Source organism: Perissodus microlepis, chromosome 17, assembly GCF_051167445.1.
Source record: "Perissodus microlepis isolate ML-2025 ecotype Zambia chromosome 17, ASM5116744v1, whole genome shotgun sequence".
Lineage (NCBI taxonomy): Eukaryota > Metazoa > Chordata > Actinopteri > Cichliformes > Cichlidae > Perissodus > Perissodus microlepis.
The window spans coordinates 13,837,983-13,850,751 of NC_140477.1; the positions used below are offsets into that span (position 1 = coordinate 13,837,983).

Below are 12,769 nucleotides of genomic sequence, written 5' to 3' on the forward strand. Positions count from 1 at the left end.
AATATGACTTCCTGATTGTGCTGGCTGATGCGTTCATCAGCCAGGTGTCAGCTCTTGTGTGCTTGCATTTCGAGCTGCCCTCACGTCTGTGTTTACCCAGCCGTCACGGGCAGAGCCAGCAACGTGTCGTACTTGGACAAGGACAGAGGCTCAATGAGAAACCTATGACTGATCTCATTCATGGAGACTGTCATATCTGCATCAACTCACACAAAGGAAAAGTTGCTCTGCAGCTGCTAATCAGGCTCACGTATAATAATTTCCTCACTCTGTATGCTGTATGGGTATGATTTTTTTTTTTAAAGAGATGGAGTTGAAAAGATGATTTTACATGACATAAATTAAATGTAGTATAAGTGTCCACACCACCTTTATTCGAGCAACAAATGTAGGTATCAGAGCGCCGTCTTTCGGAGACATCACAACATAAACACTTGCTGATTATGAGCAAAAGTGGCTAATATTTGCCATGTTATTCATAAATGGTTTATTCTCCAATAATGGTAAGACTTGTGCAGTAATCCTTTTGATTATTGTGTAACCTTGATGGAAAAAGAGGATGCTGTTCAGACTAAAATATTCTTTATCAAGACTTTAAATCCGTACCTGCAGCACTGCCTAGTGCACTTTTAACCATTTAGTTGAATCTAATAATTTATAACAATAAAACTGTTTTCTTTTTGATATTTGTTTGTTTGTTGTTTGATATTCAAATTCTTTGAAAAATGTTAGTTTCCCAAAGCTGCTTAAGTTTTGATGTTTGATACAGAGAAATTAATTACTGTACTATTAAGACACTGAGTACTAATACACTCTACAGCCAGTCAGTCCAATGACATGCCTCTTGATCTTCACCTGGTTTTGTAGAGTTATGCTCTAGCTTTTGTAGGTGATGTGTGAACTGCAGTCTTTCTTGCGGTGTTTGTTGTTGGTAGGAAGTACGACTCTTCATCGTCATGTGATTCAAAACTTGTGGGTACAAGCCTGAGAATGCTTGTACCCTGAGAAAGAGGGGCAATCATGTCATCGCTGTCAGGGATAAGATGTCTTTTAACGGATGCTAAATTGAAGTGAGATAAGTGTGGAGTTGTACTGAAAAAACACCATGCTGGATCTGTGATTCTGCCTTAAATAAACACTCGTAGACTTTTTCTTTTCTTTTTTTAAATATGTGCTTTTATTATTCATCTCAGCTGTGCATTACAATCTGTGTTGTAGCTCATTTTATAAGCAAAAGTACAAAAGTAGTTCAGAAAAAACACAAAAATAAAACGTTTCCCTCTTATAAAAACATACCTGTAGTGAAATGGTTACAACCTGTATACATCACTGCGCAGGATCCTTTTTTTTCTTTAATGTACAGTACGTTTATTCCAGCTCCACATTAACAGCTCCAGTCGAGAGCAGTTCAGCAGAAGTATGTGCCTGCTGCTCCGCTAAAACTTGACCACTTTTCTCAGTTTGCATGACTTGCATGTATCTCTCTGTCTGAGAGATAAAAGGTAATGAAACTTTCAAGTAGCCTTCCAGTTTGTTAATATCTTCCCTTGTTCCTTTTATGTAACAATCTCTAAATCACACATTTTTCTCAGAGTTTTACAGCCCTCTTCTAGTCTCCCAGTGATTTTACTTTGCTGGTTTTTGGCTAAAACGGTGGCTCTCAATTTTAGATGTTTTCCTCTAAACATCTAAAAGTAAATAAATAAATTACGCCAGATTACACCAGCTGCAATGCCACAAACGCCTCACCCCACCTGCCTGCTAAAATCAATTTTTGGAAGATGGGTGTAGTCCAACACCCTTTATGTATGGGGCGTCAAACATAAGGCCTGGGGCCAGAATCGGCCTGGTAAAGACTCCAATTTGCCACTCGGCAGGTCTGGAAAATGTGATGGAGTGCATAGACTTTGTACTTTTAACTGTATTCTGATATGTTTTTGAGCTTGTCAGACATACTACGCCAAAGTAATTAATAGATAAACAAGGAAATGACAGCAAGTTCCTGTTTTTTCACTGTCGTCTATATAAATTCAAGCTTTTGACAGCGGACTGGACAAAGACTGTCTGGGTAATAAATTACCAAAAGGTTTTCTATGATTTTACATATTTATCATGTAATTCCACTGGTCCAGCTCATTTAAGATCAAAGTTGTCTAAAGTTTGACATCCTTACATTAAAGTCAGCCTGCACACCTATAATGATCCATGACTCACACCTTACACACTTAAAAAATATGTTTTTCTTACTAGGTACAAGATCCATACTTGGTACCAGAAACTTCTGCCTAGATTAAAACCGTATGATGTAAGGTTACAAGTGAAAAACCAGCCAGAAGCCCTATTGAATGAACCTCCAGAATTCCAGCTTTACTTTCGGTTCATATTGTATAATTCCTACTAAAAAGTAGCATAATTCCTATTACCTGTATGAAAATCTACATTTGTAGCAGCACCAGAGATGATATTGGAGTGTCTGCTAGCATGACTGAGAACGTGAACAGTATACAGTAACTCATGTCTGTCAGAAACACCATGTTGGACTTTTCATGAGTCAACAATGTGGAGAGGACAGATTCAAATACCGAAACCAAAACTCTGAATCTGAGCATCCACAGCAGGAGTTTTTCCTCCTTAATTTGATGTTGCAATAATGTGGTCATCCAATAAAACTGGGAATTCATAAACCTCTGCACAAAACCAACAACTAGTACACATTTACTGTCAGTCAAAGACAGGTCAGACTGCCAAGTAGCCACAGACATACTGAGTGGTCTGAGTGGTATTGTCATTTAGCCCCGAGTGCACCGATCATGTGCTTACTGTGTGATGAACTTCTCCTATGTAAAGTCGGAGCTCTCACAGAATGTGTCATGCTGGTGTGGCAACAGCAAAGTGCAAAGTAAACAGGCAACATTAAGTACACTTGAAAATAGTTTGTGTAAAAACAACGTAATAATACAGTATTTGCATAGTTTTTCATCTGTCACACCTGACAGACAGCCAGTTGTACCAAAATGCATAAATAGATATATTTTTAAGTATCTACTGTATTCTACCAAAAAATTTCAGCCAGGGGAAATTGGACAGGAATAAAGATACATACATAAAATGTAATTACTTATTTATCTTAATGTTTCTGGCCCAAAATGTTCCAAGACTAACCCTCAAGTTCTGCTTTCACCCGTAAGGTAAAGAACTGTAGGAGAATAAAAAAAGAAGAATTTTAGCAAATGAATAAATATAGATTAAAAAACTATATACTATGTGTGACAGTGAGATACTGACCTTGAAATCATGAATGTATGTGAAGAAGAAGAAGACAAAGGTAAAGGCAACAATCCACTCGCATACTGCACTGGCTACATGGAAGGGATAGTCCTGCACGATGGAAACAGATGCTTAAATCAGAAAATTCTATGCATCTAATAATAATTATTATAATTTTTGGTCTATAAATGTTGGAACGTTCTGTCCAATGATGCCAAATATACCTCCACTAGTTTACTGTTAGAATACTTTTTTGCACAACTTCTCACATTTAGGCAGCACAGATGAACAATGGACAATGGCAACGGTAAACAGTTCTCACATATTATCTGACATTGGCGTTTGAACATTATTTGCATCACCATTTGTTTTTCTCTGCTGCTTCTTTTCAGACTCGCTTAACTTCCACAAAAGGTTTCTAGCTCTTTTAGCTGACTCATGGCAGTGAGAGGTTTGTGTTATGCACACACTTCCATTTAATTCCAATAGTAAATTTACCAAAAATCATCACTGACATGTTGGGGAATGTTTGTTGGATCGATCTATTAGACCCCCCCCCCCAAAAAAAAACAACAAAAAACCAAACATTCCCCACATTTTGACACTTTATGTCACTATTTTGACACTATAAGTTTTATTCCTGATCTGTGCTGTGATCTGATGCAATGTGCTGACACACTGTGGCCTACCTTGTCATGCTTTTGTCTGTGCAGCTCCGTTTGTTTCACGTAAAATGCACAGATGACAGCTGAGTTATCCATGAAGGAAAACACTGAGTCGATACAGGAAATGACACTAATCATAATATTCTGCAGGTCATACATTTACATATTGACATATTGCCAAGAGAAAAATAAAGTAAAAAAAAAAAAAAGGTTTATATATCAGGTTGTAATAAAAAGTCTGCCGGTCCTCAGTAGGGGTTAAAATTATGTAAATACAGCCTGACTTTGCTTTTATTACTTCTTATTTAGATTACTGAAACTCTTTATATGTTGGCTCTGATCAGTCATTACTTTATTGCCTGCAAGCTTTTCGAAATGCAGCTGCTCGCCTTTTGACGGGAAAGAAACGACGTGAACACATTACACCCACACTGGCCTACTTAGACTGGTTTCCAGTCCATTTAAGTATACAGTTTAAAATTCTCTTACTTGGTTTTAAGTCTCAAGGGTTTGGTGCCACACTTTTGAAACCCTGCAATCCTACCAGAGCACTGAGGCCTCTAAAGCAGCTGCTCTTAAATAAGTCCTAATCCAGGCTTAAAAGCACAGGGGATAGACTCTTTTCAGTGGTGGCTCTTAATCGTTATAACAACTTGCTGTTTCACATAAGAGCTGCCCAGTCTCTCAATCATTTTAAAACCCTTGGCTGTTATTTATACTGCATATTATGTACAACTAAGGTTGTTTAAAACTTTGTCTTGGCTAATTTCAAGTTAATAGAACATAACATGATACACAGTGCTATTATTTATTTTAAAAGTCGATGTGAGGGACTAGTAAAAAAAGTTTCAGTACTACACTGCTTCTGCATTTCAGCTTAGTTTTTGTTATAAATAATATAAATAAATATAAATAAGTAAATAATGACAGTATAATACGTCACATATTATTGTTCATCTAAAGTTGTATTTCAATAATTTTCAAACCTAAGAAGGACCAGATGACTTATTTTACTAAGTCCTGATATATAAAAGCTTCATCATCGTTATCATGATCACAAAGTTAAATCACACAGACATTTGAACACTCAAAAAGGATACTGGGTACAAATGCAACAGCAGCAAGGGAGGCGATAGCGACCCGCACACAAAACACATACTTGGAGGACCCATACGGATGGGCTTGAAATGATATAACACACTGGAGGATAATGTACACAATGCCAAAGACAAAAAACAGAATTGCTCCAATATCATGGACTATTTGCAGTACTGTTTCCTGCAATCAAGAAAAAAGAAAAGAAAAGGCACCACTTGTAATTACACTGAATTAGTTGTGATGTGTTAAATGTGATTTTAATGTGAGTACATACTTGGAAAGTAGCAACAATGCACATGCCAAAACATGAGATCACACCAAGCCAAAGCGCTGCTTTGTTGAGGCGTGCGCTCACATTAGTGGCGTCCTCCCTCAGCAATTCCACGTGCTTGTATCTGGCATAAATTGTGCCCACACCTGTGCAAAAAACACAGAGAGTCACGAGAGTGTGCAAACCTACACATTTACCCTAATCCATGAGTTGTACTTTCATTTTCTTAAAAAAGGGGAAATGTGAGAAGCATCTTTGGAAAGCATGCTTCCTCCTTAGGGAAAGCCCAGAGTTGCCTAAAAAGAGTCAGTTCACAGAGATGACACTGCAGATGTCCACACTGGAATTTCAAATACCTGCACATGCAGAAATAAAAGTCATCAGACCAAAAATGCAGCTTTCTGGGGGGCTGACACCTGTGTCGCTGGAAAGAAAAGAAAAAGAGTAAAGACCCGTGCAGATTTTCAGTTCGGGTTATACGTACAATACGTGGGTTGTGTGATTGTGTTTTGTACAATATTAAACATTTAGTTGCCTCTTCTTAACATAAAAGTCTTCTAATGAAAGCGAAGTGAAAGAACAGATTTGCGCTAGTCTCCTACAATAAACAGATGTGCAGGCTACACGCAGCTGGTGTTTGTTATAGCGGAAGAAACCGAAACTAAGACGTTTTCTCATGAAATGTTTTCCACGGCTCCGAATCAGGTTGAGCATGAAAGAAAGTCTGCTTTGTGTGAGCTCTTCAAATAAACTTACCTTATGTACGGGAAGATTACATCGACGTCGTGCCTGTAAATCGCGATGATATAACAAATAATGAAAGTGGCGGAAGACCAGACGACCAGGAATGCTGGCAGGGCGCACAGACCTTGCTCGAACCAGTACATCTCCAGTTTTTGCGCTCAGCTTCAGGCAGACTTTCTCTCACGTATATATGCGCAGAGTAAACAGAGCCATGCGACAAGAAAAGCTGGTGTAGGAGCAGGGGTGTCAGCTGCCGTCTGTGGTCTGCGAACGACTGTCACATGCAGCGGTGTGTGAGCAACAATGAACTTGGCCTCTACCAGTAAGCAGCATATACAGTGTACAGTAACCTCTAGCCCAGAGCTACTCCCCCGTGGGGCGATCAAGCGCTTCCTTCTTCCTTTTTATCTTTGTGAAAACACACACACACACACACACACACACACACACACACACACACACACACACACACACACACACACACACACACACACAACAACAGCAAAATACCAAACTAATGAAGTGTCTTTTAACTTAACTTCAACCGGAGGTGATACTCAGAGTTTCCACAGCAGAGTGAGCAGCAGTTCTACATTTATATGAACAGATTTGAGTTTATAGAGTGAAAAATCTGCATAACTGCCTGCGTTTGTGAAGTAAAAATAACTGTCTTTGAATTATACATTATGACTTGTTATGCGTTTTTTTATTTCACAGCTGTGCAAAACTCTTGAACCGCCCCTCATTTCTTTGTATTTTTCCTTCTAGACTATAACTTTTTCCCCCTACACTCATTTTCAGTCCAGTCTAGCTACCTGAACATTTTCAGGGGGATATTTCTTACTTTTTTTTGTTTTGTTTAGTTTTTTGTTAGGTCACTTAACACTGAGGTATGAACGATGGGTCAGTGTTTCGTCTGCTCATAACAGACAACTTAGCAAAGAACCAAATTTAACTTGTATCTTAAGGCCCTTTTTAATCAGCAGTCTGTTGCAAAAACACATGATTTATTCCCATTTCTTTAGTTGAATCTATGAAAAATGCCAAAGATAACAAATTTGGACCTGAGCGATGCATCCGGCCCTTCAGTTGATCCATCTACTGTTGACTGAAGCCTCGTCAACTACTGTCAGGTTTTGATCCACCACGCATTAACATTTTGAAACCATTTGATCGGAAACGGCTTCATTTTCAGCATGGCAGTGAGCCCCAAAAGATTGGCCTCCTCAGAGCCTGAACCTCAACGCTCAACATTATTAAAGCAGCACGGGATCATCTTGACAGAGCACAGAAGAAAAGGCAGAAACACCCAAAGAAGACCTTTGAAGGTCCTTCAAGAGGCGTGGAGAACTATTAAAGAAATTACACCAAAGCTTGTGTTGAAGAATAAAGATGGTCATACCAAACATTGACTTTCAAGTTAATTGTATTGTATACAGTATTTTAGTGTATGTTTGGATGTTTCAATAAATCCCTGCACATATTTCCCATTTTCATAACAAAATATAAAGAAAAGAGTGGTGGCTGGGGACTTCTTGACACTTATGTAGTTTTATGGAGGTACTTGTCGTGATCCTTATGTCCTCTCAGGTTGTGTTCTTTCTATCTCTCTGTTGTGTACATGCATGTGTGGGAATGTTCATGATGTAACTGTACTTATCTTATACAAGTATTGTAACTGCCAGATTCCACGTTGTCTTCATGCCAACATTTACAGCATAAATCACAGCAATATAAAGCAAGTTAGGTCCGGTTGGTCCAGTATTTCGTGCTTCCTCATATTTTCTTTATATTTTATACTTTTTACTCCTTACATTGAGCAGCCAAACACATCTAGATACAAATTTAATTACTGTGTTATATAACACGGTAGTTCATTTAGTTAAAAGGACTAGATGTTACAGTCCCTGATAATGCATTGCTTTAGATGGGGAGACTCTTGAGGGATGGCTGTTATGAGGAAAGGCAGCCCAGAAACTTTGCCAGCAGCACACATCGTTGTGTGCCTCAACTTTCGGTCTTTTACCCAGGCTAATCTGCCATTTTCCTTCCTTGGTTAGGTTTCGGGATTAAAGATTGATCTAGATTATCATTTTAAATTTGGGACATATCATCAGTAGTGGACCTTGGATTCGTCACGTGTTTCGGCCATTATCACTAGACACCCTCATCCAAGGAGGCCCTGCCAGGGTATAAGTAATTAATATATTAGAAGGTTCCTTTGCAGTAATTCTATTTTTAATTCTTTGTGGGAATTATCCTACGAGCATGGTGCATCTTTCTTTTGTTTGTTTTCTTCTTGGAGCGTTCAGCCTTGGTGCACAGGTCTCTCCAAAGATGCTCTGTTGGCCTCAGGTCTGGACCAGATTTTTTTTCAAACTCTGGGTTTCACTCACAGTAGCCACCAGCTTCATGGTTACCTGCTTGTCCAAGGTCTTTTGTCCTCTGTTACTCAGTTAGGCTGGGAGGCTAAATGTATGCATTCACATGTTCCCAGGGAAATGGTTTATGGAACATTTGCAGCACCTTTTCACCTACAGGTGAGGTATAAAAAGGGCACCTGCGTAACCTCCATGCTAGTAGTCAGATAATTTCAAGTGTGCTAATATAGTACATTTGTATCTGATACATTCCTTTAGTGCCATTTTAATAATAATATGAGGCTTACACCACACCAAGCCAAAGCGCTGCTTGAGGCGTGGAGAACTATTCCTGAAGACTACTTCAAGAAATTACACCAAAGCTTGTGTTGAAGAATAAAGATGGTCATACCAAACATTGACTTTCACGTTAATTGTATTGTATACAGTATTTTTGTGTATTTTGGATGTTTCAATAAATCCCTGCACATATTTCCCATTTTCATAACAATATATAAAGAAAAGAGTGGTGGCTGGGGACTTCTTGACACTTATGTAGTTTTATGGAGGTACTTGTCGTGATCCTTATGTCCTCTCAGGTTGCGTTCTTTCTATCTCTCTGTTGTGTACATGCATGTGTGGGAATGTTCATGATGTAACTGTACTTATCTTATACAAGTAGTAATTGTAACTGCCAGATTCCAGATTCCACACACAACTGATATGAATCTACAGTTCCAACGGTTCTCCTCCCCTTCCCTTGCTGGATCATTCGGCTGCTGATCTTATCCTTGTGTGCCCACCTGCCTCTCCATTCTGGGGAAACATCCCTGTCCACTCTACACACAAAGAAATACTTACCAGCTCCCTGGCCTGTAGACAAAAAGAGTACCCTTAGACGCAGCTGTGCCTGTGAAAACTGAGAAGACGCACCTCCAGCCTCTCCTGTAAAAGCAATTACTGCTTAACTGAATCAACAACCCATGAGAACAGAACAGTTGTGAATCGCACGGTTTCAGTAAATTTCTGAACAACTGCAAATAGTGCAAAAAGCGTTCAATTAAATCTTTAAATCTACATTTGAGTCTTTTCACTATCCGTGACACAAAGGAATGAAAAGCACTTAAAATGCCTCCTTCTATGTGTGCCGAAGAATTGGATTTACTTTCTAGTTCTTTCCCAGGAATACTCAGTTTCTATGGGGAACCACGTTGTCCTCATGCCAACATTTACAGCATAAACGACAGCAGTGTAAAGCAAGTTAGGTCCGGTAGGTCTGGTATTTTGTGCTTCCTCATATTTTCTTTATATTTTATACTTTTTACTCCCTACATATCCAAACACATCTAGATACAAATTTAATTACTGTGTTATATAACACGGTAGTTCATTTAGTTAAAAGGACTAGATGTTACAGTCCCTGATAATGCATTGCTTTAGATGGGGAGACTCTTGAGGGATGGCTGTTATGAGGAAAGGCAGCCCAGAAACTTTGCCAGCAGCACACATCGTTGTGTGCCTCAACTTTCGGTCTTTTACCCAGGCTAATCTGCCATTTTCCTTCCTTGGTTAGGTTTCGGGATTAAAGATTGATCTAGATTATCATTTTAAATTTGGGACATATCATCAGTAGTGGACCTTGGATTCATCACGTGTTTCGGCCATTATCACTAGACACCCTCATCCAAGGAGGCCCTGCCAGGGTATAAGTAATTAATATATTAGAAGGTTCCTTTGCAGTAATTCTATTTTTAATTCTTTGTGGGAATTATCCTACGAGCATGGTGCATCTTTCTTTTGTTTGTTTTCTTCTTGGAGCGTTCAGCCTTGGTGCACAGGTCTCTCCAAAGATGCTCTGTTGGCCTCAGGTCTGGACCAGATTTTTTCTAGACTCTGGGTTTCACTCACAGTAACCACCAGCTTCTTGGTTACCTGCTTGTCCAAGGTCTTTTGTCCTCTGTTACTCAGGCTGGGAGGCTAAATGTATGCATTCGCATGTTCCCAGGAAAATATGGTTTACTGGAACATTTGCAGCATCTAGCATGACACCTACAGGTGAGGTATAAAAAGGGCACCTGCGTAACTTCCATGCTAGTAGTCAGATAATTTCAAGTGTACCAATATAGTACATTTGTATCTGATACATTCCTTTAGTGCAATTTTAATAATAATATGAGGCTGACACCGAATTTAAAGGAACACACGAGACTGTCTTGTGGGAACCACTGCTACTTTTTACATTTCTCAGTAGCTACTCCTGCAACAACCTGTGATGTGTTGTGTCCCTGCCACGAAGACCATCATTTGACCATGATGAAAACTGCCTCGCGTTGCATCGTCCTTACTCGTCACGGGACTCTGGAGAATTCTCTTGACCACATGTGGTTTCCACAATTCATTTCCTTCTAACCCGTAACTGTCAGAAAATCCCTACTTCCTGTCTCCTGTTTGTTGTGTTGTTCTCAAACTCCAGCCTCTGCCTTTGTTGCATTGTTTTACATTACAGTGAAATCTTGTATTATGGTAATAATAATGAAGATGATGATGTGGTTTGACTTTCATCAGACAGAATAGAGGAAAGGGAGAAATGACTGAAACGCAGCAGAGATTCCTCCAAAGAAGCTGACATTCTGGTTTCAGGAGTTGCACAATACAGTGTTATTTAGAAACTTTTATTTTCATTTTTACTGTAAGTGGTGGCATGAACAGCAATACAGTCATGAGACTTTTCAATCATATGACAATATGACATAAAAACAATAATAAAATGACATTATTCAGTTGTTCAGTGATGATGATCAAGGACAAACTGAATTTATTTGAACAACTGAAAATCATGAAAAACTTAATTCTAGTGCATTTTAGTAAAAAGATAAGCTTTCATGTATTCTGGTGGATGTTAAGTGAAATCATTTGAGCATTTTTAAACTTTAATTTGAATAATTATGGCATAAAAAAATCCATCCAGTATTTCTATTAGATTATTAGAGTATTTTATGAGGTCAAAAAATAACTAGTATTACAGAAATGTCCAACTTCTGTAAGTACTGTATGTTCATTTCACACTGTACTTGGTTTTAGGCTCCTTTACCATGAATTACAGCAGCCTAAGCTGGAGGTGATCAGGTTGTAGTACTGCTAATGTATTACTGATAACCAGGTTGGGTTTTTTTCTAATTGTCTATTTTGGGCTTTCTAGTCTTTGTTAGACAGATTAGTGAAGAAGAGACAAGAAAGCGCACAGCAAAGACCCTCAGGTCAGAGTCCAACCTGGGCAGCTGCATATCTTCGTTGGTTCGGTCACTGAGCCAAACTGGTAACCGCCTTCAGCTCTTTTCCATCGAGTGTTTCTTATCTTCCTCGTGATGATGTCTCATATTTGGAGATTCTCTGTGGTGTTCTGATTAGGTGAGTTGGCTGGTCCATTAAGCACAGCAATAACATGGCCAGCAAATCATTTGGTTGTAGCTTTGGCACTGTGGGCAGCTGCTAAAGAAATCAGCCTGTCAGCAGGTGGAAGCTGACATGCTCTAAAATCTCTTGGTAGAAGCTAAGTTGACTTTGGACTAACCACCACAAACACCAGCAGATGCCATGCACCCAGAAACTTCTCACACCTTGGAGTCTGTGTCTCTCCACTCCTCCATCAGCCTCCAGGACCTTGAGTTCCAAATGAAATGCAAAATTTACCTTTATTTTTAAAGTTTCTGTTTCTCTCTTCAGTCCAGGTAAGACTCTTCTGACACCGTATCTGGTTCAGGAGTGCTTGCTACTAGGACACAACAGTTGGTAGTTATTAATGCTCTGACACCAGCCTTAGTCCACTCCCCATGAAGTCCTGAGTAACATGAGTAATTCATTCAAATTGACTTTTGTCTCACGAAAGTTGATTTGAGCCTCTCTAGCCAGCGGATATCGCTGTTGCTTTTGCCTTCCAGTCAGCTTTCCACTAATATGCATTGTTAGAGCACTCTGTGAACAGCCAGTCTTTCCATCAACGACCTGCTGTGGCTCACTTGCCCCCCCTTGTGGAGGGTGTTGATTATCGTCATCTGGACGATTGTGATTGTGGATGAGTTTACTGAACAAAGGACATGCTGTATTTATGCCTTTTGAATCCCAGTCCACTCACATTGAAAATGAATTGATAAAGAAAATAATGTGATTATTAATTAATGTTAATTAATTAATTATAACTAAGTGAACTACTGTATTTCTGGTTTTCATGAGTTATAAGCCATAATCATCTAAATTAAAAGAACAAAATTCTTATAACTTTTCACTATATGTGTAATTAATATAGATTATATGTAAATTTACCTGTTTGAAGTACATTTAAGAAAAAAAAAATCACCAGACTACTG

General features: G+C 38.9%; 1 protein-coding gene across 1 annotated transcript; it reads right to left on the bottom strand.

The window, feature by feature from the left end:
* Positions 1-699: 699 nt before the first annotated feature.
* dram1 (DNA-damage regulated autophagy modulator 1) lies at positions 700-6,390 on the bottom strand. Its single transcript, XM_084910395.1, has 7 exons — positions 6,058-6,390; positions 5,658-5,725; positions 5,305-5,447; positions 5,033-5,210; positions 3,957-4,015; positions 3,286-3,378; positions 700-3,196 (listed from the first exon to the last, which is right to left on the bottom strand). The coding sequence occupies exons 1-7, from the start codon at positions 6,186-6,188 to the stop codon at positions 3,158-3,160; spliced, it is 711 nt and encodes a 236-aa protein (XP_084766521.1). The 5' UTR covers positions 6,189-6,390; the 3' UTR covers positions 700-3,157.
* Between the last annotated feature and the right edge of the window lie 6,379 nt (positions 6,391-12,769).

Excerpts from the sequence above, each read along its gene's own strand:
- dram1 (XM_084910395.1), bottom strand. The coding sequence starts at position 6,188 with ATGTACTGGTTCGAGCAAGGTCTGTGCGCCCTGCCAGCATTCCTGGTC. Across the intron at positions 5,726-6,057 it reads GTAATCTTCCCGTACATAAG|CGACACAGGTGTCAGCCCCC; the intron begins GTAAGTTTATTT and ends TTTTCTTTCCAG. Across the intron at positions 4,016-5,032 it reads TGCTGTTGCATTTGTACCCA|CTGTCATCTGTGCATTTTAC; the intron begins GTATCCTTTTTG and ends TGGATAACTCAG.